The 27,733-nt window shown below is 41.7% G+C and overlaps 1 protein-coding gene across 1 annotated transcript in view; it reads left to right on the plus strand.

Moving 5' to 3' along the window:
• LOC105821655 (actin-related protein 3B-like) overlaps positions 1-25,375 on the plus strand; it is a 27,800-nt gene extending 2,425 nt beyond the window's left edge. Inside the window, exons 3-9 of the mRNA XM_012658412.1 lie at positions 809-856; positions 2,471-2,614; positions 6,076-6,249; positions 7,560-7,652; positions 22,658-22,783; positions 24,210-24,293; positions 24,865-25,375. Coding sequence (XP_012513866.1) covers positions 809-856; positions 2,471-2,614; positions 6,076-6,249; positions 7,560-7,652; positions 22,658-22,783; positions 24,210-24,293; positions 24,865-24,960 — 765 coding nt within the window. The 3' untranslated portion in view covers positions 24,961-25,375. The remainder of the gene's footprint in view (positions 1-808; positions 857-2,470; positions 2,615-6,075; positions 6,250-7,559; positions 7,653-22,657; positions 22,784-24,209; positions 24,294-24,864) is intronic.
• Positions 25,376-27,733: the final 2,358 nt, after the last annotated feature.

Consider the following 27,733-nt stretch of genomic DNA (forward strand, 5'->3'; position numbering starts at 1 on the left):
TCCCCTCCTCAGTAACCACTGGAACTAGTTATTTATGTATGTTACAAGTATGTTTTCTGCATACATGGGTGTGTGTATATATACACTTTTAAAAATGCAAATTAGAATTTTTAAAAACCATTTACTTTAATTGAAAAAATAGTCACCATTTTATTTCAAGAAGATGAAGGAATGATGTACTAATATACTAATGCTTTTAATTCCTTAAAGGTCAGAAATTACTGCAGTGGAAAGGCTTAATGACTGATGTGCCTGCAGTCAGAGAGAAAAAAGCCAAATTCCCTGCCGCCTTGTCCCCCTGCCAGTGTGTCCTTTGTGTGGGAGGAGGAGTCGGTGCCTCTCCCTGTGCAGTGCTCTAGGCTCGAGCCCCCTTCAAGCCAGCCTCAGATTGCTCCTTTCTGTGGACTGCTGAGAAGCTAGTGCCCTGATTGTGGTGCTTACTGAGAGCTCAGGCCTCTGGCTTTCTCAGAGATGAGGTGCTGTGGCTCCTGGGGCTGCTGCCCTGTGGTTCTTTGCCTATTTCATATATCTGATTTAGGAAAAGGAAAGAAAACATATTTTACATGGTGTTCAGGTCCATAGAGAAAGTTGTTTTTCAAAATTTTTAACTGTATCTTAGTTCAGATTTTTCTCCCAGTTATAAAAATTATATATTTTTTTGAATATGTGGATAAAATAGAAAAATATGAATAAGAAAATAAAATTACCTATAAACTCACCCAGAGAACCACATTACACTTTGATTTGTACAGCCTTCCAAGCTCTTTTTCTTAGACACAAACTTGCGTACGTACACACACATGTATACATTTTAAACAAAACTGGAATATCCCATGTCTGGTTTTGGATTCTAATTGTATAATCCTAGAGTTATATTTTTGTATATTAATTTAACCCTAATTTTTTCTCTTACAGTTAAATAAATAGTCTGAACAAATATTTAATAGATATATAATAGCCTTTTGTGTGGGCATAGCATAATTCACTTATTCATTTTCCTGTTGTTGGACATGTAGCTTGTTTAATGTTTTAGTGGTGTGATGAGCTGATACTTATTTAACACTGATTGAGTTAATTTTAGCAGATGTTATATGTAATGCAAAGAATATAATGTGAATAGTTTGTGTTAGAAAGCTGATACTATTTTTATGGGTTTAAGTTCATCTTTACTATTTTAATAATTTACACAAATCTTTTATCTCCATCTTAAAATATTATACTAATACTTGGACTCTGCAGAAAGGCCAAATCTTCTTTTGCTTCTAGAAGTTAGGTACATCAGGAAAAATACCATAAGAGGAATTCGTAAGTTGTCCTTGTAACTGAACTGGTGACTATATCTAGTGCATGTAATTATTAAAATGAATATATCTGTAAAATAAGTCAGCATTTCGCTTCCATTGCCCTCTGTCTCCCTTGGGTATGGTAGCACAGGAGCTGGAATGTGCTATAACGCAAAACCTGAGCGTGTCTCTTTATCTGATGATACTGCGATAGGCGTCCACTCTGAACATCAGCAGGACGTGCTCCCAAGCCTATAGTCCTGTGACAAGCCTATGTCTGCAGGAGGGTGGTTGAGGGAGCCTGGTGCCCATTGCTGCTGTGGGCATGTGGACTCCTGGCATCAGCCCTGCTGGTGCTTGGCCTCAGATGACAAGTCATTATCGGTTCCTTTCTTGGCACCTCACGGACATGCCCTCACTGGCTGAGGAAGGCAGTGGGGTGAGAGAATCCAAACTCCTGATCAGCACTGTTCTTCAAATGACGTAGTGTTTAAGAATCATTCCTAACAAATACAAATTTTAGTACAATAAATGGGACATTTATTAAGTACCTAGTACATGCCCAAAACAGTGCTATGTGCTTGACTTACAAGATTTCATTGAAACTATATTGTAAATCCCTGTGGGGTATTTTTTGCCCCACATTATGGATGAAGGTGCCAAGAATGAAACATGTTAAACTTGTCCACGGTCACTAAGCTAATAAATGTAGAATTGGGATTTGAATCCAGGTTGTTAGAGTCTAAGTCCTGTGTACTTAACCAAATTGCTGACTTTTAAACATAAGCAGATTTATAGCTGGCTTTACAACTTACGGATAAAACCCTTTCTTTTTTGCTAGAGAAAAAAACCCTACTGGATTTACTGTTCTCATAGGCGGTATTACTGTTTGGAATTGAACTATCCTATGTGGTTTTTCTTTTCACATTCCTAATGAAAACATCATTTTGGTTGCTTTGGGAGAGTCTGAGGTTCTTTGAATAATTTAGAATTTTAAATATTAATGGAATTGCATATGCAGTCCTTTTAAAAGACCTCCTGTACAGAGCTTGCACAGAATGGGGATTCAGTTGCTTGTTGGAGCCATGAAGGGGCAGACAGGGAGGATGAGGCAGGAAACTTCGAGTTCAGGTTGCTCTTCACTGTGGAATTACTTACATGGGCTTCTGCCTCCTCTTCTTCCCTAGGCGGAAGGTTATGTAATTGGAAGCTGCATCAAACACATCCCGATTGCAGGTAGAGATATTACGTATTTCATTCAACAGCTGCTAAGGGAGAGGGAGGTGGGAATCCCTCCTGAGCAGTCACTGGAGACCGCAAAAGCCATTAAGGTAAAAACAGATGGGTAACTGGCCGGTTTGGGGGTGAAAGAGAAATGGTATTCTGGATGTTTGCCTTTGGTGCCATCATCCTGCTCATACCTTCCTTCCTGTCCCCTTCCCGTGAGCTTGGATCCTGATTTGTTTGCCACTTGAGTTAAGTGGGCTGAAGACTTAAACTTAACCTCTTATGAACATCGACACTCCGTTGAGGTTCCAGCTGTAAATGGGAGCAGCTGGATAACTGGTGTTGAGCACCGGTGTATGCAATACATCATTTAATTGGAGCCCAGTTAATAGAAACTTTCAATTCACCTAGTGTTCCTTCCTCCTCTCCCTCCATGCTTCACTTTAGAATCAGGAGGCAAACCACAGCAGCAGAGTAATGCCATTCTGGGATCCAAAATTATTAAACAAAATTCACCTGTATTTTCTAGATTCCAGTTACTATGCCAGAAAAGTTACAGGAAATTTTAGAATTTAATCAGATTAGAAGACAAATGGCTTATTGGTTCTTATTTACAATGTCTACTTGTTGTGATCTATCAGTTTAGTTTACTCTGTCCATGGCTGTTGACTTGCCCTATTTAAAGGAATTTTTCTTTTTAGGTTGCAAAATTAGAAATTCTTGTTTTTTTTTTTTTTTTTAGTCAAAATGCAAGAAATTCTTAGTAATCCAAGGATGACATATAGATGAAGAGGGAAGGATGTTGTTTTTTGAGGAGAGTTTAAGTATGGGGTATGGCAGGTGGGCTTGAGCATGTCCTTCCCACACACCACACCACTTTCGAATGTAGAGCATTGCGGGGAGGGGAGTGAGGCTGACACCCCCTTCTCCTTACGGCTTTCCTCCCTTCTGAGCACCTCACAACTGAGGCTGGCTGAAGGAAAGGAAGCACGAAGAGAGGATTCCCAAGTTCTGCGTGACACTTGGTAAAAACAGAGGTATTTTTAGGACAGGAGGCACCAGTATGGGGCAGGCTCTGCAGGTGGGATTCCACCTGTCCTGCTTTACCTGGGACTAGAGGTTCCAGGGATGGGGGCTCTTAGTGCCAAAATGGTGAAGTTGGGCAGAGTTGGTCCCTTCCCTCTGGGGGGCAGTTTCCAGAGGTGTCATGAGACTGGTTTCTTTAGACTAAAATATTCCCCAAGGTTTTCCCTTCTCCTTTGACCTTCTTCACTGAAAGAAATATTTGGATATTTGATCTAAGCTTGCTTGCTACCCCAAATCTGTTAAAAATGTAAATCAGAATCAAATATCTTGTTACTAATGCCCAGGGGTCCCTTTGGTGAGTCTTCCCTTTTTCAGTCAGGATTCCTGAGCAGCACAGCCGACGGGGTTCACACCGGGCATTTACTTTACTCACTGGCTGGCTGCTTCCAGTTCTGACACTGAGGTCGGAGGGGGCACGCTCACAATGTGCCTGTGTATCACTCAGCTGTGAAGCCTGGGAGTGAAAGAGACTCCTTTTGTGGTCTCCAAACCAGCTTCCCTGGCCCCGTTGCATGGGGTGGCCCTGTTCTCACCTCAGTTTTTCTTTAAGGGAGGAGATCCTGGAAGGAGTGGCTTAGAGTTCCCCATCTCCTGTTGTTGCTGTGACCTCTTGTGGTCATGAGGAGGCCTGAGGGGTGTGTAATGTGCACATGTCACCCTCGCGGCATGAATCCAGAACCTTAAGGACCAGCACTGCTGGCCGGGTGTGGTGGCTCACGCCTGTAATCCTAGCACTCTGGGAGGCCGAGGAGGGAGAATTGCTCGAGGTCAGGAGTTCGAGACCAGCGTGAACAAGAGCAAGACCCCCATCTCTACTAAAAATAGAAAGAAATTATCTGGACAACTAAAAATACATATGTAGAAAAAATTAGCCGGGCATGGTGGCGCGTGCCTGTAGTCCCAGCTACTTAGGAGGCTGAGGCAGAAGAATTGCTTGAGCCCAGGAGTTTGAGGTTGCTGTGAGCGAGGATGACGCCACGGCACCCACTCTAGCCCGGGCAACAGAGCAAGACTCTGTCTCAAAAAAAAAAAAAAAAAAAAAAAAGACTAGCACTGCTACTCTGCACCCACCTTTACGGAAGCATTTCATGCTGTGAGTTAAGTGAGTTGAGATGGACATTGACCAGGCCTCTGGGAACAACTGAATATTTTTGTCTCCAGTCTTGGTAAATTTAAAGTTGTATGACCTGCCCTACTCTCTCATCTTTAACCATCAATGTTACAGGGTTATGTAGCCATTTTTGCCTATCAGTCTTAGAGTTCTGCTAGAGTACATCCAAGATACCCTTAAGATGGTATTAGAACGTTTCAGGAATTCTAAGAATCTTTGAACTTAACATCACAAGAACATCTTCGGAGGTCCTTGAGAGCCATTCCTTCCTGAATGTGTAGTGAGCACCATCTGGGTGGTGATGCTGTGCCACGTGCTGAGCTCCGAAGCTAGTACCCAGGTGTCATTTGCTGCTTTGCTGAGGGTAGCTCTAAGGATAGATGATCAACACAAAGATCCCGAAGAACATCAATTATCACCAGATACTCAGGAAACACTTTGCACATCCCAGGCTGTTTGCTGGTGCCGGGTAGAAACCATGAGCAAGTTCTCTTGCAGCAGCAACGTAATGGCAACTCCAATCCTCCTACCTGATTTTGCTTTTTCTTTTTCCTTGGTACCTATTACCTTATAACATACCATGTTATTTACTTATCATAGTTGCTTATTGTCTGATTGTCAGCTAGAACATAATCTTGGCAGGGATCTCTGTGCTTCGTTTACTTGTGTATCCCAAGTGCGTAAACAATAAACATGTGTTGATTGAGTGACTTAGAGTACCTCATCAACAAGGCATACTATCTCTAGGCAAACCAGCGGAGCCAGTTTTATATTACTTATAATACAGTGCTGTGTCAGACTCCACCCCAGGTTAATGACCAGCAGGTTGATAGTGACCACTCATTTAGTGTCCAGATACTACACTTGGCTTGCCGCGTACTGATACCCAGAGAAGCCATCGCAGTAAGGCGCTAGGGTGTAGACAGTACCACATTCAGTAGATGAGACTACAACACAGATGTACCTCTGTGGTTCAGAGGTGGACAACAGCAAGCTGACAGGGCAGGCACCACATTTGGAACCTGAGAGGAACAAAGAAAGACCAGATGGAGACAAGATACCGATACTTTATAGACATCTGTAAACATTATTTCAGATAATACGGCAACAAAATTTGATAGACCAAGGCTGAGATCGATTGCTGAATTGCAGAGAAAGCAGACTTACCTGTCCAAAGTCCAAGTGTAGTCATGTCTCATATGAAGACAATAGAACATGAGGCTTGATAGCACATCCACACTGGCGTAATGGAATGGGCATATTGATTTTGGGGGTGTGTTTAATGCATGGGGTACCTGGTTATTTGTCAGAGGGCAGAGACACTGGGCAGTTGTTAATGCCTGGCGACGTCTTTGTGTGTGTATGCAGGAGAAATACTGTTACATTTGCCCTGATATAGTCAAGGAGTTTGCTAAGTATGACATCGATCCCCGGAAGTGGATCAAACAGTATACGGGTATCAATGCGATCAACCAGAAGAAGTTCATTATAGATGTTGGTTACGAAAGGTTCCTAGGACCTGAAATATTCTTTCACCCAGAGGTAAGAGGTTTCTTTTTTTGCGTGCATTGAAGTGTGTGCGCATATATGGAGTGATGCTGCCACCCAGTGTGCATAAAGAGCAGTTCTCAGTGAAGGTCCAGTGAGCACATGGGCGTCTTTCAGAGATCTCTCTGCGGACTGGGATGGTCCCCTGTGCAATTTGTCTGCCGGATTGATCGTTGGTCTCCTATCCATAGACTTGGTTATCTGCTTTAATAGGGATGGATTATATACCACAGTGGTTAGGAAGAAGTTTTAGGAACAATGGAAGATAACAGAATTGAAAGTAATCTCAAAGGGGTGGGGCAGGGCATATGCTAATAATACAAGTTAATCTCAAAGACTGTATGTAGGTCGCCTCTACACAAAAGTGGGGCGATATATAACCTTTCCATCTTTTGTGACTGTCCTCCCTAATTCCCAGCCTCAACCCTGGGTGGTTGGTTCTGCTGTGCTCCCTGCTGCAAGTTAGGTAAAGCTTCTGTGCCAGGGCCAGCATTGCTATTATTTAGATAGATTTATCAATTACAAGTGTTATCATTTTAACTGGTAGTCACAATGAATTAATACTTTTGTAGAGAGCAGTAATTAAGAGGCAACATTTTAAATTTTCCATATAATGCATTTTATCTGTGTTTTGGTATATTTTCCTGCCTAATTCAGTTTATATTCAGTAGGTACATTAGTCTTCTTCCTCTGAGATTACTGCACATTAAAGCTTTCCTTGATTTTTAAAATATATTTCAGATGTATTGTAATTGAGTTGAATTATTTATACATTAGCTTATTTAACTTATGGAATTGAAATTAAGGCTGTTTAGTCAACAATATTATCATGTGGATTGTTTTGTTTTAAAGCCACACCATGAAATAAACCACCCCTCCCCCCATCATCTAGATCAGGTTTAATTAATCTTTCGTTGAACATGGCTAATTTTTTCTTAATATTCACAAATGATATATATGTGTGTTTCTCACTGCACATTACATAGATTGTGCACATGCTTTTTACTTTCTCTTATTAGCATGAGTCACTATTGTATTCATGATGTGGGGATGGTCTGTCTTTGTTACTATTGAATATTTTTCCTTCATCAAACCCCACGCTTTTCACCTCTTGAGAAATACGTCCTCACTCCTCCCTGCACACAAAGTCACGGATTCATTTGATACATTCTTCAGTCCAATGTGAAGTGTTTTAAGTTATAGTAAATTGTGTATTTGTTAAAGTTACTTTTTAAAAAGAGTTTTTCTTTTGTTCTATATGACAGAAATGTGTAATGTTTCTTTTATATTTATATACAATTCAGTTTGCCAACCCGGACTTTATGGAATCTATCTCAGATGTTGTTGATGAAGTAATACAGAATTGTCCCATCGATGTGCGTCGTCCGCTGTATAAGGTATAAGCTGCTTGGGTAAGGTACTTTGATTTCATTCCAAAATTAAAGGCCCATAATTCTTAGAATAGGTTATTAATATCAATATGCAGACATTCTTATTTCACTTCCTGTTTCATAGAATTTGTTAAAGGCAGTATAATAGTAAAATATTTTACTGGGAGAGGTGATGACTTAAATGTTTGGAAATATGACTCAGTTAACTAGAAGTTTTTCATTTAAATATTGTAAATATCTTTTATTCTTATCTGGCAAGCTGTATTTTAAGTTGGACAATTTTACCATGTGTATTGATTGAAAGATAAAAGTGATGCCCCTTCAAGCTTTCTGTGAATTCTGTTGGTCTTGTTTCAGGCATACTTAGGTTCAGTGTTGATATGATGTTTATTGTCAGATAGGAATTATAGCCTAAATGGAACAATCAAATAGAATATGCACATGTAATTTTAATCTCAAAATTATTTGATTACTTGGCATTTTGAAACTTGGAATGAGAAAAATCTGGTCCATGTAACTACTGAATAAAAAGAAATACTGCTTATAGCCAAATACTGAGAGCCTAAAGTGATGTTTAGTTAGTCTTCCTTCATCTTTGATTAACCTTTGATTGAGTGAGTCATGCTGTCAGCTCTCAGCCTCGTGACTTTATCTTACCTTATTCAAACTTAGGTAGCTAAATTTTAAAGAGGAATCAGGCTCAATGAAGAGGACTCAATAAACATCTGTATGGTGGAATACTATATAGCCTTTAAAAAGAACAAGGTAAATCAATGTTAATTCAAATGAAAAGATATCGATAGTACATATTGTGAAGTGAAAAAAGCAACTTGTAAAATTTACATATAACATTTCATTTTATATAAAATTATTTGCATATTTTTTGAATAACATATACTAAACTCTTAAAGTAAATAAAGTATCTTTGGGGATAGGATGATGGATAACTTTTACTTTCTCCATTTTGTGTTTTAAAATTGTCTGAGGGTCATGTGCAGCAACCCACACCCGTAATCCTAGCACTTTGGGAGGCTGAGGCAGGAGGATTGTTTGAGACCAGGAGTTCAAGACCAGCAACATAGTGAGACCCTGTCTCTGCAAAAACTAAAAAAAAAAAATTAGCTGTGTGTGGTGGTGAATGCCTGTAATCCAGCTACTCAGGAGGCTGAGGTGGGAGGATCACTTGAGCCTAGGAGATCCAGGTTACAATGAGCTATGACTGGGCCACTGTACTCTAGCCTGGACAAAAGAACAAGACCCTGTGTCTAAAAAAAAAAAAAATTAAAAAAAAAAATTGTTTGAAATTTCATAGTTAAAGAATATTAGTTTTATAATAAATTGATTGAAAACAAGTTATTTTATTTTTATTTGTTGCATATCTTTTTTTTTAAATTTTTTTTTTAAGACTAGTCAAGTGCAGTAGTGAGGAGGGGGGTTAAGTAGTAGAACAAGGAGTTCAATCTGTAACTGACTGTGAACAATCAAGTGAGATAACTCACTACCTTCGGACCAGCCTGTTGCATATCTTTAATTAAAGCTCTCTCCTCTAATAAAAAGTACAAGAATGGAAACTAAAGACAGACTGTAGTATGAAATTTAAGTGAAACAGTGTCTTATCCTTCCCACTTCTTAAATCCCACCTAATATTAGATGTGTCTTCTCGTCAGTGAAGACAAGCAACAGGTGTACACTGTTTAGTCTTAATTTCTTTCTTTTTTTTTTTTTTTTTTGAGACAGGGTCTCACTCTGTTGCCCAGGCTGCAGTGCAGTGGTACAATCATAGCTCACTGCGTCCTCAAACTCCTGGGCTCAAGGGATCCTCCTGCCTCAGCCTCCTGAGTAGCAGGGCCTACAAATGTGCGCCACCATGCCTGGCTAATATTTCTTATTTTTTGTAGAGATAGGGATCTCACTATGTTGACCAGGCTGGTCTTAAACTCCTGGCTTCAAGCAATCCTCCTGTCTTGGCCTCCCAAAGTACTAACATTATAGGCATGAGCCAGTGTGCCTGGCTGTTTGGTCTTAATTTCATCATAAGGGAAATGAAACTCTGCCAGCAGTTACAGATTGCTTATGATGGGGTGAGAGTTTTCTCATTTGACAGTTTAGTTCACTTATCTCTATTTTTGCAGTAGAAATGGCTTTGGAGATCATGTAGATTGAGCCCCTTATTCAACGGATGGAGACACTGAGCCCCAGAGATGGGAGAAGGTAGCAAAAATTAGAGGCAGCTGGGTGAAATGAAGCAAATTTGTCTTAGACTTTTTTTGGTCCTGTTATCTCCTATCATAAGACAAATTCCTTAACTTCATAGATTGGAAAAGATAAGATTGAATAAACCAACACAATGATTGTATGGCTTAGAAAAGATAAGACTATCTTCGCTACTTGTCCAGGGTCACTTGAAAGAACTGGCCTCTTGTCTGCATGCCCCCCATCCCCACCCCCACGTAGGGAGCCCTTTCTTTCTGTCTGACTAATAATTTCACTGTGATACCATTTTCAGTCTTGGAATTATTAAATTATTAAGTAACACGGGGTTAAATGTGCTAACGCTGAACTCAGGGAAGCTTCATAAACTAGTGAGACAAGACAAGTACACGAGGACAGTATGTGACCGCTGTAGGAACATTTGAGTCACATGCAATGCATCGTGTTGGCTGTAGGGGTGTGGTTCATTATATGTGGCTGTGGCTGTGTCTGGGGTTTGTTATCTAAACCTGGAAAAGAGTCATTAGAAGAAGGATTGAAAGTTGGGAGGGGGATATAGCTTATAAAGGAGGAGAAAAAAATGAGTTTGGGGGCTGGGAATGAGAATGTCTTATGCAGAGGAGGCTAAGATAAGGTTACTTCTTCCTGAGTGTATCTCCCTGCTCACCGCTCTCTAGAGATTGGCCTCAAATTTCCATCTACTTTCTAGACGTTTTCAGTTGACTGTCCTGTGGCCACCTCAAAGGTATACATAGATAATCCCTGCTTACTGTCCTGTCATGATTCTAGGGCTCTTCTCCTAGTCACCCTAACTAGACATGCTAGGGTATATCATAGACAGCTGCAAAGTGGTCAGGCACTACTGGTGTTGCCTCGTGTCATTAGGTGATGTGAGTTAGTTAAAAATATCCCTTCAGAGTCATTCTTAGAGTGAATATACACTAAAAAGTGGAAAAGGGGTGTTGGCCACTGACTCTCCTATGGTTAGAGTGATTATCTTGGGCATTGATAGAGTCGTGAGTCAGAAGTTTCCTATGGATCATTTAGCTAAAGGAAGTGAGGACAGAATCCATAGTAGATAGGGTCAGGATGATGGGATGAAGAAGCCAAAATGAAAACTTGGTCTTGGAAGGGATTCTGTTTGGGTGAGGATCACGAAAGGTAGCTTAACAAATACAAGAGTATTTAACCCAATTATTTGCATTTCCTGATACACTTTTTTGAAGCCTCAGTTTGTATCAACTCTCTACACGGAGAGGAAAAAATGATTAAACTTATAAATGTAATTTAAATGGTAGGAAATTTCAGATTTGATTTTTTTGTGGCTCATTGTTCTTTAGGTACCTCTTTATTATTGTTCAGAAACAACCTTGAAGTTCTTCCATCGAAACAAATTTTACTTGAAATCATTAATCAAAGACTTTCAAAAATCATTTATTATAATAAAAAACTACAGTTTATTTAGTATTTGTGTGTCAAGACCTGGATTTAGCATTTTGCTCACAGTGACCCTGTGTGTAGCTACTGTTTCTGTTCCCATTTCACAGATGAAACTGAGACAGACCCTGCGAGGCCACGTTCTGGTCAGTGCTGTTCTGTGTTCAGTGAGGCTTCTGTGTGCGGGGACTGTGGGATTGGTGCTTAAAAACCCCGTGTATTTGAATCCTTATACCCATCTGTGGAGGTTGATACTTTCCTTCTTTACAGATCAGAAAACTGCGTTTTCAGGGAGTAAAGTGTAGGTAAGACCACATGGTTGCTAAGTGGCAGGGCTGGACTTGGAGCCCATTTTCGCTTCTTTGAAAACTCATGCATTTTTCACGTTATCACACTAAAAATTTTGTAAAATGTGTAGGGAATATGAGTCTCCAAAGAGGGAAACCCTGTCCCTGACCACTTCACCATTAGGATAATCAGTTTCTTTTCTGTGGCTTTTGGGAGGGTTTTAGCTTGGCCCGGGCTATTAGGTTTGTGCTGAATAAATCTCGCGCTCCATCAGCCGTGTTAGTGGTTTTGTGTGGGACCGCTCTGGTGTTACTGCAGCCTTGCAAGTGATTTAGAATTCAAGCAGGGTGAGAAGTGGGAGGATGAACAGGGCGGAGCTGCGAGGTTTTCTCCATTGTCATGCAGCCAAGCTCTGCTCCCTGTAGGGGAAGGGGAGACAACCAAGACTGCTCCTTCTGCCACCTTCCTAAGACACAGGCAGAGGAGACCAGAGCATATTATGGGAAAGTTAACCCTGAAATCTCAGTGTTGAGTAGCAAAGGTTTATTTTTTTGCTCATGTACATATCCGTTATGGTTGGCAAGGGGTTCTGTCACGTCTCCGGCTGCTCCTTTTGGCACACGTCACCGCTTCGATCTCTGTGGCAGGGGAGGAGGCAGCTGGCAGGTCACTTCAACTCTCCCCCTCTGGGCCATCACTGGTGACGTGGTGTATCCAGCCTCACCACAGGCGCTGGAGCGTGGGGAGGGTGATGGAATGTTTGGTGGGCACCTCTGCCTCTGTCTGCTACAGCCACCAAGAAAGGGACTTTTTCCCAAAGCAAGGGGCTTGATGAGTAAATTGAAGTTTAATATTGAGGCTTTAAAATACTTGTTTTTATGTGTGTTAGCCTGCCAGGTAACAGTTGTTATAGTGCTTTTTTCCCCCCATGGTACTATCTAGCCAGGAGTTGGCCAGCCTTCTCTGTAAAGGGCCAGATGGTAAATCGTTTTGGCTTTGCAGGCCATATGGTCTGTGTTGCATTTGCTCGATTCTTCCAACAGCCAAAGACAGTATGTGAATGACTAGGAGAGGCTGGGTTCCTATAAAACTTTATTTACAAAAACAGGCAGACAGTCTGTTGTAGATATTTGAATAATTACTTGTGAAAGCCTCATTTTAGTACTTCACAGATCATTCTGATAATGATTTGCTGACTGTCATCAGGCTGTGTATGTAAAGGTGTGTCCTATGTTAGTTCATCAGCAAGCCAATGCTGCATTTAGGAACAACCATGAAGGACTTATTGGTGTTATCTGATTACACACTCTTGGGCCAGTGCTTCCTGACTCGGTTTCGGGAAGCTGTCAGCCCTTCTCCCAGATGGACTCGCACTGTGTGGCATGGAAGAAGAGTCCTTCTGGAAGCAGCATCTTGGAGCAGTGAGGCCACACTGTCAGGGCCTTCTCTGCTCAGTGCACGCCCTGGTGTTCCGGCCTCCCCTCTATGACTCCTCCTCCTGAGCGTGGAACCGAGCTTGTCCTAGCAAGCATCCTTCTGCTTCCACCTCTGTGTTAGTAAATGTAGAGATATATAGATTTGTGGGTTTTTAAAAAAATAATTTTGAAACACTCTGCTGGTTAGAAGACATACTACGAATACTTCCGTAGAACATGCAGTCGTCTTTCTCTAGATAACCAAGCATTCCAGCAGCTTCAGGTAGTGCATCTTTCCTCTTCGGTCTCATTATTACTCCATCATCCCTTCTCTGTTACTGATGTTGCTTCCTACCTGTTAGGCCCACTCTTGCCAGTGGCCCACGAAAGAAGTAGAAAACGGGGTCCAGGCCCAGAGAAACGCACGATTAAAAAAGGGGAACTAACACACCTGCTGAACCCTGATGGATTACGTGGACAGTTGAGATGCCCTCTCTCCAGGAATGAGATGCCGCTTCCTGAACTCTGCTACCTATGCACTGTCAGTCTGGTTCCACAGCCCTGTTCGGGCAGCTGCAGTGGCCATATTAACCAGAGTGGATCCACGTAGACCCAGTGGGGAGTTTTGAGCAAGCTCCTTGGTGCTCTGAAGATCTGTTGTTTGGCTGCGGTTGTCTCTCTCCCTCTGCCATGCCTGCTCCTCAAGGCACTTGTCTAGACCAGTTGAGCCGAGGCTTTTTGTATCTTCTGGATTCACAGTCATGGTGACCTTAGTGGGATTTATTGCGATGAAGCAAGTAGGAGGTGCTTAGGCTCTAAAGAAACATCTGAGACCTTCCTGGTCATTGCTTTAACATGTTACTCAGGCAAACAGACACGAAGCGAACATGAAGACAGTAGAAGGTGAGAATAAAAGAGGACTTTGAAAAGTTAGAATCTTTTTTCCCCCCAGCTTTATTGAGGTATAATTGACAAGTAAAAGTTGTATATATTTAAGGTATAAAACATGATGATTTGATATACATACACATTGTGGAATGATTACCACAATCAAGCTAATGAACACATCCGTCACCTCACATAGTTAACTTTTTTATGTGTGTGGTGAGAATACTTAAGATCTATACTCTTTGCAAATTTTCATTATATAATACTGTTATTAATTGTAGTCAGCATGTTATGCATTAGGTCTCCAGAACTGTTCATCTTCTAACTGCAAGTCTGTACCCTTTGATCAACATCTCCCCAACCCCCAGAGCCTGGTAACCACCATTCTACTCTCTGCTTCTATAAGTTTGACAAAAAATTTAGAATCCTTAAAAGAGCAAAACAGTTTTTTTAGGTGAAAGTAGTCATCAGCTGCCTAAGTTTTATTTCATTCTGATTTGTAGATAAGAGGGTGTTTACACACCTGCTTTCTCTAAGAATGCCAGGTGTGCAGGGGACAAGCTTCAGCCTCACTGCCCGTGGGCTTCACCCACCCGCGGAGATGCTGGTGTCACTGGGCTTGGGCTGGGTGGAGCCTGGGCACCTGGAGTTTGAAGAGCTTCCCAGGTGACTGTAATGTGCAGGTAAATGGAGAACCACTGTCAGCAACTAATTCTTAGATTAGCCAGTGTTTGGTAACTTGCACAGTTTACTTGAGGGGGAAGCCAATTTGAGTTGCTTTGTAATGTAACTGGATGTCTCTCTAATTCTCAGTGCTATTCATGAGGTATCTTGAGTGCTACTAGGTACAAGGCACTATTGTTGTTAAATTAGAGGATTTAAGTATGTATGAGATACGGTTCTTGTCTTCAAGAGCTTATAAAAAAAAAAGCTAAAAATAGCAAAATAACTCTAATAGGAACCACTACAAGCTAAATGTCATTAAAGCGAATCATGCAAATTATGGTAATTGAGAGAAGGGGCAGATTGCATTTAATTAGAGGGGATCAGGACAGGCTGTGAGAAGCTGCCATGTGAGCCGAGGGCTTGGCCCGTGGAGGCGGGGGAGGTGGGAGGAAGAACAGTGAGCACAGAGGGGAGAGCAGGGACGCTTTTGAGACATTCTGGCCGGAAAGTAGCAGGAAACCAGTCCAGGAGAGAGGACGAGGCCAGAAGAAAATATCTTTACCACCTGCCTTGGCATTGGGTTGGGAGTTTTTAAAAATTCCTATTCACTGTGTTTGTGAAGCAGTTGTGAGTACATCTTGATATGGTACAAGAATTGATTTTTCTGTGACAAATTGCTTGAATTGGGTATATATCTTATAATTATGTTAATGCCTTTTAAATCAGAGAGGCATAATGCAAAGTAAATGAGTTATATATAGTTTTTATTCTTAATGTTGAATAAGTTCAAATATCTTTAATATTTGAGAGAGAAAAATCAGAAAAGAGACATATCATTAGTTTTTTTCATCCTTTTTCAAATAGATCTTTTATTCAGGTGAAATCCTGAAGTCTAATATGCGGACAGATAAAATGGTAGCTGCTTGGTTTGGTCAGGGTAGTGGGCAGAGAAGGTTCCAGAGCTCTGCTCTTTCAGCCCAATTCCATACTCATGCCCCCCATGACTTTTAATTGATGCTTCCTGCTAATCCATCCCAAAATGGCAAGGTTTTTGTCTCACTGGGAAGGGAAGACTGATGTTAACAACTGGAGGTCGACTTGCCCGGTTGAGGAGAACTTTAAGAAGCCTGTTGCAGTGAGAGAGTGATGGAGGGGTGGCTGCCGATGTTCCGCTGCTTTGACAACGCTGTGCCAGGCCTCCGTAGACACTGAGGAACTAACGTGTGTCAGGGGTCCCAGGGTCAGTGCTCTCCCAACTGGTGGTCTGCCGTGCTGGGGTGTCTGCATCTGTGTCACCCCCAGCCGCATGTGTACTGAGCCCTGACTAGTACAACTGAGGAAGAGCATTTAAAATTTTATTTAATTGTAATTGACGCCAATTTAAATAGCTGTATGTGGCTAATGGCTACCCAGTGGGACAGCTTAGATATGAGCCCTGAAAGCTGTTGTGACGTCCTGGTCAGAGTAGGAAATGCAGCATGGCGGGTGGGGGGCGGGGAGAAGGGCAGTGGAAATAATCTGTTTTCAGGGCTGGGGTGCAGGGAGAGTGGAGGGTGTTTGTGGGTCTGAAAGGAACTGAGCACCCCTGGACCTAAAGTTTGAACATAGGGTTGGTAAGCTCGAAGCCTGGGATGTACGTGGGGCCAGATTACACAGGGCCTACGGGAGAGTGTACATGAGCCACCGTGTGCTAACTGGGTTCCGAGGAGAGACGGGACAATACCCACCTGGAGGGGCCTTGCACAGAGTTTGATTTTATCCCGAGGGCATTGAGGATTTTATGCAGGCATGTGGTGTGACCTGACCTAGGTTTTAGAAAAGTGCTTGGATTGCACCAAAGTACGTGGCTTGAAGGTGGAAAGTTTAGAGCCAGGAAGGCCAATCAGAAGGCCGCTTCGGTACTGGGGGCGTGGCAAGACAGCGCCCAGGTTGGGAAGTGTCAGCAGGAGGCAGATGAAGGACAATGTATGGACAGAGATAAGAGAGGCTCGCAGTGGTCCCTAACCTTTTTGGCACCAGGGATGGGTTCCACGGAAGACAATTTTTCCACAGACCAGTGTGGGGAGGGTGGGCGGGGCTCAGGTGGTGATGTGCTTGAGGGATGGGGGGCAGCTGTAAATACTGCCTTGCCGCTCGCCTCCTGCTGTGCAGCCCCCCCACCCCAAGTTTCATGGAAGACAATTCTTCCGTGGATGGAGGGTGGTGGGGGAGAAAGCTCTGCGGCGCAGTCTCTGACAGCCAAGGACCCTTACCTGTCCGCGGCCCAGGGGCTGGGGATTGCAGCTCTGGAGTATAGATAAGCTTTTGAGAAGGCAGGAGGAAAGTGTTCAGGTTTCTTGCTTACACATCTAGGAGGATGGGGATGTCATTTACTAAGATAGCAGATACAGGAGCAGGCGAGCCCATTTGAGGAGGCAGGAGGTGAGTTCTAGTGTGGGGAGCTGTTGAGTTGTGTACATAGGTCAGAAGCTTAGGAGGAAGATCTGAGCTAGATGAAGAGATTCAAAGACGTCAGTGTGCAGACAGAAATAAAAGGTCTGCAGATGGATCTGACCATGGAGGATTAGCTGGTGAGAAGACAAGATGGCCTTAGGCAGAACCCACAGGAAGGTCAGTTTTTAAAGGACAGGCAGGGAAGAGACCAAAGAGATTGTGTCAGTCATGGGGTTCTTCAGAGGAACAGAACAATAGGGTATCTCCGTGTCTATCTCTAGCTCTACATCTGCCTCTGTATGTCTGTGTCTGTAAGATGTATTCTAAGGAATTGACTTACTTTCAGGCTGGTAAGTCCAAAATTTGTAGAGCAGGCTGGAGACTCAGGCAGGAGCTGACACTGCAGTCTTGAGGCAGAATTCCTCCTCTGGGAAACCTCAGTTTTTATTCTTAAAGCCTCATCTGATTGGATGAGGCCCACCCATGTATGGAGGGTGACCTTTACTTATGTCAACCATATCCACCAAATACCCTGACGGCAACACCTAGCTTAGTGTTTGCTGAAATCACCGGGTGCTATATCCTGGCCAAATTGACACCTAAAATTAGCCGTTACAGAAGCCAAGAAGGAGTGGTCTAAGAGAGAAGAGAGAGAAAACTCTGGAAGCCAAGGGAAGACAGCTGTCATTGGCCCTGTCAAGTGACACTGAGAGGTCACACAGATGAGGGTTGAGAAGTAGCCGTTGGATTCACCACGAGGAGGGGAGTAGCCTTGTGAGAGGAGCTGGGCAGAGGCCAGATTACAGCAGTTGAAGGAAAAAGGAGGTACCACGAGGGAGGAGACGTGGAGAATGCTGGTGAGAAGTTGGCCATTAGACGTTGCATCCCCTACAGTCAGGCAGCTATTTAGAGATTTGCTTGGATTTCCTCTGGGATTCTGTTGGGTATCATACAGCCCATATTTTAGACATAGGTTTGTTCAGACTTTGCTGGGATTGCAATCACTGGGTTCAGTTTGACAGCAGAAAACTCTAGTACCCTAAGGAAGGAAAACCTTTCAAGAACACAATATAGGAATAGCAGGGCTTCTAACAGAGTTGTGATCTTAACCTGTAGTGATGCTGGGCATCTGAACAGAGGAGAGGAAGGGGCGATGTCTCTGTGAGCAGTTCTTTTACGTTGCTTCTGCGGTTATGCAGGATGGTCGATAGGTGGCACTGTGTGTCTGTCCAGCTGTGTTAAGAATAAAGAACCTCTAGCACAAAATATCCCTTAGCATTACAGGAATGGGAATTTTTGTTATTTTTTATACCATATTAGATATTAATGAAATAAAATTGATGTTAATATAGATTTTATTTTAGATCTTTCTGATTTAAATTTCAGGAAAATAACAGGTTATATGTGGTGTTTATAATGGTATGGCTATGACATTCTTTTGGGAGCATAAAGACAAGACCTTTCCAATTGCAGAGGTAATTTAAAATTGAGACTTTCATTTTACATCATGAAATATACATTTATACAGCAAGACAAGGTACTGTTGTTGAGGGCTACTGAAAAATCCAGTCAACATAGTGAACCTGGCTGGGCATAGTGGCTCATGCCTATAATCCTAGCACTTTGGGAGGCCAGGGCAGGAGGATCACTTGAGGCCAGGAGTTCAAAACCAGCCTGGGTAATAGCAAGACCCTGTCTATACAAAAAAATAGAAAAATTAGCCAGGCATGGTGGTGCGTACCTGTAGTGTCAGCTACTTGTGAGGCCGAGGCAGGAGGATCACTTGAGCCCAGGAGTTAGAGGCTGCAGTAAGCTATGATGATGCCACTGTTCTCTGGCCTGGGCAACAGAGCAAGACCCTGTCTCAACAACAAAAAACCCCCAAAATGTAGTGAACGTAATAAACAAATAATGCCTTCACACCATGTGAAAAGTACAAACAAGGACTCAGCCATTTAGCAGGGAGAGGAATGGTCAGAGGACTGCACTGTAAAGACGCAATTTCGATGTAGAAAACTTAGATTCTACAGATGAGCGAAGGTTATTATTTGTAATTTAAAATATACGTTCAATTTAGAAAATTTGAAAAGTACCAAAAACTTCAAGAAAGAAAGCAGAAGTTATTCCTCTGTAATCAGTGTTTATCAGTTATCACTTTGACTGTCTTTTCCTTCTATTTTCATGAAATAACAATAGGTAGAGCTATATCGTGTTATATTTATGTTTCGTACACTGTGTATTAAGCATTAACTTAGCATTATGTTGTGAACACCTAAGTAATTCTTCAAAAACATTATTTTTAGTGATGTCTGATGCTCCATGCTGTGTCTATTTCAATACCAACTCTTTTCCTACATTTAGGTTTTTGGTATTTTTCTAGTTTAGGTCAAGATTTATTTCTTTACCAGGATATATATGTTTCTCTGGCATAATCTGACATACACAAGAGTCTGTAATTAATGATGCTTTTGAAGTTGAATGATTCTGGTCTGAGAATTTGCTGGCTCGAGTGAAGCAGATACTTTCTGTCTAAAATGCTTATTACCTCGCTCGACAAGTCTTTGAATACATTTGGATCCAATCAAAATTTTAAGTGGACTTCGGGAAGGGAATAACTGGGTATCAGGAAAATGTCTTTCCAGAAGATTACTGGTGGCTAGAACTACAAACCATAAAGTTTACTGTTTGTTCACATTTTATGTGCTAAGAAATCACTTTGTTTTCTAAATTTAACTGTTTTTAGAATGAATCACATTGAATTTTAGCTTTCGTTAAAAGTGTTTTGAGAAGTTTTGTTTCACATCCTCATGGGTAAGAGCGTAGGCTCCAGAGCCCACGCTCTGGGTTTCATACAGACGCAGCCGCTTACAAGCTCCGTGCTGATGCGCTAGCGTCTGAGCCTCCTGGAGCCTCTACTTTCCCAGGTGCGAGATGGGCGTAATAACTGTAACTGTCTTAGAGAATTGCGAGATAATCTGCACGAAGGAGAAAGCATAGTGCTTGATATGTGGTAAATACTATTACAGGCATAACAGGAGATATTGAGGGTTGGGTTCCAGACCATCCCAATAAAGTGAATATTGCAGTAAAGTCACACAAATTTTTTGGTTTCCCAGTACATATAAAAGTTATATTTATGCTATATTATAGTTTGTTGAGTGTGTAATAGCATTATGTCTAAAAAAACCCCAATGTATATGCCTTAAATAAAAAATACATTATTGCTAAAAAATATTGACACAAAGCACATACTATTGGAAAAATGGTGCCAGTACTTGACACAGGGTTGCCACAAACTTTCAACTTTATTTTTTACGTTTTAAAATTATTTGTTAATAATTTTTTTTTTTTTTTTTAAATAAAAGGGTCTCAGTTTGTTACCCAGACTGGAGTGCAATGGCATGATCATAGTTCACTGCAGCCTCGAACTCCTGGGCTCAAGTGATCGTCCTGCCTCTGCCTCCCAAGCAGCTGGGACTGCAAGGACTGCGGATGCACACCACCATGCCCGGCTAATTTTTTATTTTATTTTTTGTAGAGACAGGTTCTTGCTGTGTTGCTCAGGCTGGTCCTGAACTCTTAGCCTCAAGCAATCCTCCCACTTCTGTTGGGGGTTTGTGACGTCCCCAGTAAAGATAGGGTCCCCTGGCAGAATGTGTTGCAAGAGATGAATGAAACAAAGACACAGACACAGAAATAATATTTAAGAGTGTGGGGAAATCAGGGGACCACCAGCATTCCGGTGCCAAGGTGGTGGCAACTGAAACCCAGCACTTGCTTTTTATTCTCATTGCCATGCTGCAAAATACAATGATCTCATGTGAAAAAATCACGGGATACAACGATCGAAGGTTTCGGGGCTCCCCCCAAAATCACAAGGTATACTAGCTAATTTCCTTCTCCTTTCTAGAAGTGAAAAACACATAATTCTTCAGTAGGTACAATCCTTTTGATCAAGGTAAACTAACTAATTTTACCCCAAGCTCAAGCTGTGTATATGGATATCAATCTCTAACTTCAGTAGCTGTGACCCATTGGATCAGGGAACAAAGAAACTACATGCTTTCCACTGGGAGACTGGTTTTATATTAACTGAGGCATTGTTGAGAGAAAGGGGAGAGAAGGAGCTTGGCCCAGTGTTCAAACAATGGAAGCCCTGAGACCCTTCTCCCGGGCTGACATATGGCAGTCTACCTCTACAGTCATGAGAAGTTTTCATGTCAGGCCGCCCGCGGCTTTTCATGCACGAGACCCCTTAGGCTCTGAGGTGGGAGCGTGCTTTGCTGTACTCCCAGATCGCTGAGATATGTCCCCCAACTAGGCAGTTAACATCTGCCCTAATTTCAGGCTTCTGCTCAGGCAATTCCTTCACCTCCTACCCTCTCATAGCCTCAGACATAGCATCCCTCAGTCCCAGTGGTCTTAATCCCATCACACTTCAGCCTCCCAAAGTGCTGGGATTACAGACATGAGCCAGCACTCTTGGCCTCAATTTATAAAAAACACAGTACCTGTGAAGCAAAAGTACAACAAAATGATATGTGCCTGTATTTACTAAGTAAATATTGTTATTACTAATATTAAGCGATTAATATTAAGTACTAAGTAAATATTATTCTTTTATCAGATTCTCTTAATCCCGTGGCCCTGAGCATGGGCTCTGAAGTCAGGCAGGTCTGCAGCGTACTAGCTGTGTGGCTTTGGGCTAGTTACTTAACTTCTGACCGTTGGCACTTTAATCTGAAAATGAGGCAATGATACCGACTTCCAAGTGCCGTGAGGCTCAAGTGGGACAGTGAGCACCATAGCCTAGTAACTGGCACATGCTGAGCATGTTGTCACTAGTGTTAATACTGATGACAAATTAAGTGGTGAATAAGCCCTTACAAATTAAAAAACAAGACACACAGAAAGAAAATATCTAGTGAATAAGGTGAGGTGGAATGTGAGCAAACACTGGGAGTTTGAAATGACAGACGATCTATTTAGATTTAGTTTGGAGAAAATGCTACAGTTGTATTTCAGTCCAATAGAGTAGTTGTATGAAATACATTTTTCTTACTGAATTGATTCAGTTGAGGGGGAAGGGAGAAATTCTGTTTTGTGATTTTGTAAATCAGTAATCAGATTTGGTTTGACTTTTGGCAGATTAGTGCATTTTGGGTTTCAGGTTTTTATTATAAGACTCTAACAGAGATTATGTATTATGAAAAGAACAGGGAGAGACAGTCCCCCTTCAGCCGAAGTTGGTTTATGGAGGAGCCAGGGTGGAAGTGTGAGGATCCCGGCTTTGGCCGGGTAGCAGACGGTGCTACGGCACGGAGGCAGCGCGAGCAGGGTGTCTGCACCAGCCCTGCAAGCGCCATTCGTTCATTTATTCACTGGGCAGTATTTGTGGGGGACCTGCCATCTGCCAGTCATGGTTCTGGGCACTGCGGGATCAGCTGTGACCAGAACAGGAGAAAGAGCTGTTTTTTTCCTGTCACAGGAAAAAAATACAATCTACACTTTTGTGCTAACTAACTTTTCGTCAGTTACTTTATCTTTTCATATAGGGCCAGTGTGTCATTCACATAAGCGATGGGACGTGTGGGAATTAGGTGGTTGGGCAATTACTAGAACATTGTGGGTGGTGATTTCATCCAAGGCACCCCTCTGCTTTGTGTCTTGTAGAATGTCGTTCTTTCAGGGGGCTCCACAATGTTCAGGGATTTTGGACGTCGACTGCAGAGAGATTTGAAAAGAGTGGTGGATGCCAGATTAAAACTCAGTGAGGAGCTCAGCGGCGGGAGAATAAAGGTAGGAGACAGGGGCCCCTCCCTGCTGATGCAGCGGGTTTCTGTGCTGGCATTGACTTGGCTCCCTCTTTTTAACACAGAGCTAAAGGAGCTTGTTTGGATAGCATGAAATAAAAATAATTTGAATCATTTTCTTAGCCACACTGTGAAATTATAACAGAGGTTTGTTGCCCGAACTCATTCCAAGCATGTGGTTAAGACTGATATACCTAGTGAGGCAGCAACAACAATTTTATACCCTCACTGATCCACGTTGGCTTGTAATTTTCTTTTGTGTTGTAAGAGATCAGGCATGTAGTGTAATGACCAGTGTCCCAAGGAGATGGGATTAATTTATGGTGAGGATCTTAATGCCCTTTGGAAATGTTCTCATTAAACTAAAATTACTAATATTAGCAGGGAGTTACAATGTGTTCCTCCAAGATAGTAATTCCTAACCAGCTGGTGATTTTATTTGGGCTTTTAACCAAGAGTGGGCTTTGATAGAGGAAGTAGGAGCAAGGAAGAGAGTCCAAGTGGAGTCAACTGTTGGAAAAGTGCAGTTTCTTTTAGTATTTTGGGATAGTTAGTCCCAAATGCAATCAAAACCACAGTGAGATATTGTGTAACCCTAGTCAGAATGGCTATTATTAAAAAGACAGAAAAATAACAGATGTTAGCAGGGATGCAGAGAAGAGGGAACTTCTTATACATTGTTGGTGGGAATGTAAATTAGCACAGCCACTATGGAAAACAGTATGGAGATTTCTCAAAAAACTAAAAATGGAATTACCTTTCGATCCAGAAGTCCCACTACTGGATATCTACTCAAAGAAAAAGAAATCAGTATATCAAAGGGATACCTGCTCTCACATGTTTATTGCAGCACTGTTCACAATAGCAAAGATACAGAATCAACTGAAGTGTCCATTAGCAGATGAATGGATAAAAGGTGGTATACGTACCTAATGGGGTACTAGTTAGCCATAAAAAAGAATGAAATCCTGTCATTTGCCACAACATGTATAGAACTGGAGGTGGATATGTTATATGAAATAAACTAGGCACAAAAAGACAAATAGCATGTTTTCTCTTACATGTGGAAGCTAAACAATTTGAACACAGTGGAGGTGGAGAGAGGAACAATAGATAACAGAGGCTGGAAGGGTGCACAGCGGGTGGGAGGAGGATGGAGAGAAGTAGACTGAAGGTACAAACACACAGCAAGCTAGAAGGAATGAATTCATTGTTCGATAGCACAGTAGGATGATGACACTAAAACGCCCTAAATACCCTGACTTGGTCAGTACGCATTATATACACGTAAAAATTTCTCATGTACCCCATAACTTTGCACAGATAGAAAAAAATGAGAAGGCATCTTATAAAATTTGTAATTTTTTTTTATTTGTATGCTTGGACTAAACATATGTTACCTTGTTTTCCAGCCCAAGCCCGTGGAGGTTCAGGTAATAACGCACCACATGCAGCGCTATGCCGTGTGGTTTGGCGGCTCCATGCTGGCCTCAACTGTAAGTCCCTTTCACATCGTTCTGTATTTTTATTTCTGTGTTCTCTGTTGAGTTTGGGTAGACACTGTCGACGAAGGTGAAGTAGTGTGTATTCTAATTGTGTCGCTTTAAACAGACACTTAAATCTTTAAGATATAAAATGTATTTTAATGATCATTAGATTGCACAACTAATTTGAAAGTACCCTTGCTAATTAGGGATTACAGATAACATGGACAAGTGAAATCCAAAAATAATCTAAAAAAATCTTGCATTCGTCATGAGTTCCCATTACTTTTCCAAATAATTATTACTTGTCCCCCTCAGATTCCTTATAGCTAACACACTGTTAATGTAGGGCCAGCACATAGTTGGTCCTAAGAAAATAGAGTCTAACTAAATATTTGAAAAATGAAATAAACCCCACTTTAGTAGTTTAGTACATCATGGAGGTCAAAATCTTACAACAGTGGTCTGGAGAAGGAGAATGGAGGTTTAGATGAGGAGAGTTTCTGTTTTGCTTAGTAGTTTATGTAATTTTACTTTCTTTCTGAAATATTTATCTTTTCCTTCTACCTGATGCCTCTTGCAGCCCGAGTTCTTTCAGGTCTGTCACACCAAGAAGGACTATGAGGAGTACGGCCCCAGCATCTGCCGCCATAACCCTGTCTTTGGAGTCATGTCTTAGTGTCTGCCTGGAAATCAGTGTTCGATAGCGTCACGTTGGGGAACAAGTGCCCTTCAGAACCCAGAGAAGACTGCAGTTCCTGTAAATAACGACGTTCGGTGTTGGTGTCCGAGCAGCGTGCTTGCGTCGCCCCGTGCATGAGGCACAGCGCAGTTTCCAGTAAAAGCCATCTATTCACGTGCCGACTGTTGTAAGCCCACCCTCCTCCCCTCGCGCCCCCTTCTTACTCCCCATTTCCCCTCCTCCTCTTCAGAGCTTCTAGTTTACAAATACAATTCTGAAGGAATTCAAATGTGACTTTAAAAATTGTTAGAGAAAAAAAATTAGAAAATGGCGCAAAATAGTCCTTCCCCCCCAAAAGAATGTATGGGTGTAAACCCTTTTCCTCCCAGCCTATTTTTGTAAATAAAATGTTATAAACTTGAAATACAAATCAATGTTTATATTTCCTATCATTTTGTATTTTATGGTATTTGGTACAACTGGTTGATTCTAAGCACGAATAGATATTGATGTCACGGAGTGCTGTAATAAAAAGTTTTTAATTGTGAGGCATGTTCTGATATGTTTATAGGCAAACAGAATAAAACAGCGACCTTTTTGCCACATGTTTGCTAGAAAATGATTACACTTTATGGGAGTTGACACGAAGTTTGAACATTAAACAGTATTGTATGAGAATTATTACAGATACTGTATCTTTTAGTTTTTTTGTTTGAACTTTCTGGAAGTGTTTTATAGAAGATGATGGTTTGTTGTTGGTGAGTGTTGGATAAAGTACTACCTTGCACCATTGTAATAAAAGCTGTTAGAATGTTTATAAATACTTTTCTGCTATAGTGTGGTGGTCTTTTGGCTTTTCCCCTTGTCTCTGTACTTCTTTTAAAGAATGTTGACATTTGTTTCACATCAGTGGAGGATTCGATTAATACCAAGTTTGTGGGAGGAAATTTCTTAAAATGCTGTGGATTGCCTGCTCTGCAGTGACCGCTCCATCCCTGGGAGTATCATGAGTATGGGTAACCATGTTGGAGATGTGTTTTGGGCCAGGGCATAGTGGGAGGGCATTCCTAATGATTTCCAGTGTCGCTTCCTAGAAATTCAGGATTCGTGGCTTTAACGTTCAGTAACTACTCTGGCATTTGCTGTGTACGTTGCTGGCTTGAAAGATAATTTGCTAAATTATAATAGATTTAGGTTTATTGCATTCTTCACATAATCTTTATAATTATGTTACTTTTAAAACTGTTATTTATGATGTCCCTTCTAAGTTCCTTCTGTGCTTTATCTTCAGAAAATTTGCCTTCATAAAGAAATGTGATTTTATCATTTCAGTTTAAAAAACAAGTTTAAGAAGAATAAAGTCACTATGGTAAGATCTGAGTTTACCAAGCCTTGGATGGCAGCATTGTCACCACACTAGGTCCTCAGTCTCCCCAGTCAGGAGTCTGATACCACCTGGTTCTTCTTCATGCAAACAAATTGCTTCTCCACGTTCCCCCGGGGGTTTGCTACTTCTCAGGATTTTCCAGCCATCGCACTGTGACAGTTCCCAGTTGTCTGTCTGCCTTTAGTCGCACCCATGCATCCTAAACATGGCGGCAAGAGTAATTTCTTTTAACACCATTTCATCCTAGTTCTGTGCTGTTCGGGGACTATGGTGCTTGCCTGGTTCTTCTGCCCAGTCTTACCCGTCTCAGTCGTGCCCTCCCATTTGGGCCCTTGGCCTTCCCCGGCTCAGTGTGCTGTGCGTTTCTCCCGGTGGATGCTTTCATTTGTGCTTCTGCTCTGCGTTTGTGCATTCGGCAGGTGCTTTCTCGCACCTTCTCCAAACTCCTGGATGACACCACTCCTAGACACCAGTACTGTTACCAACACGGGCTAAGCTAGCGCTAACAAAACCTGTTCTTAGACCACAGGACACCTAAAGCTTGCCATTTCCTCAAGATAATCTTTGAGATTGTATTTATGTTTGTCAACTTGAAGGATCGAGGGAGAGCATTTTATTGGAAACATAAATTGATTGGACAGAATGACCTATTAGAACATGACTGGTGTAGCGCTGAGGTTCTCGGCCCTGGCCGAGACCCACCCTAGCTCATGAATCAGGATGGAGGACGGCAGGAGTCGGGAAGGCGTCCATCTTTCGGTTTTGCTTTTAATCTCCTTAAGTGATGCCAAGCTGTAGGTGGGTCTGGAAACCCTAATGAGCATAAAGAAGGGCTTTTGACTCAGATCTGAGTATGAATTCTGGCTGTTCCTTAAGCAAATGGTATCTTACCCTCTGTTTCCTTATCTGTGTGAGAACTGTGATGGTCTCATCCGTTAACAGATTTGAATTATAATTTTTTTAATACAATAAGCCTGCCAGATATTAATATCATATAGAAATGAACTGTGATGTTGCAATGTGCATTGGTTACTTCATAAGGAAGAAAAATTCTTAGAGTTATGTTACTAATTTTAAGAAAATCTAGGCATACCTTTAGTTCAGGTTGAATTAATTAGCTCTAGATCATAATATAGTAATAAGTTAAGTATTCCTAGAATTGATGGCTAAAATTGACCTTCTGTGACAAAATTACAACTCCAAATGAATAGTTTTCTATAAAAAATTTGAACAAATAATGCTCTAACATATTCTAAAATAAGTCAACAGTCTTTAGAACTATTGAGACAAACGTTTTAATAGTGCAGGAAGTTGCTTTGCCCTATTTAACAGATTTAGATACGAACTCTATGATGATAAGAATATTATATAAATGACTTTAAA

This window comes from Propithecus coquereli, unplaced genomic scaffold, assembly GCF_000956105.1.
Source record: "Propithecus coquereli isolate 6110/MARCELLA unplaced genomic scaffold, Pcoq_1.0 Scaffold586, whole genome shotgun sequence".
Classification (NCBI taxonomy): domain Eukaryota; kingdom Metazoa; phylum Chordata; class Mammalia; order Primates; family Indriidae; genus Propithecus; species Propithecus coquereli.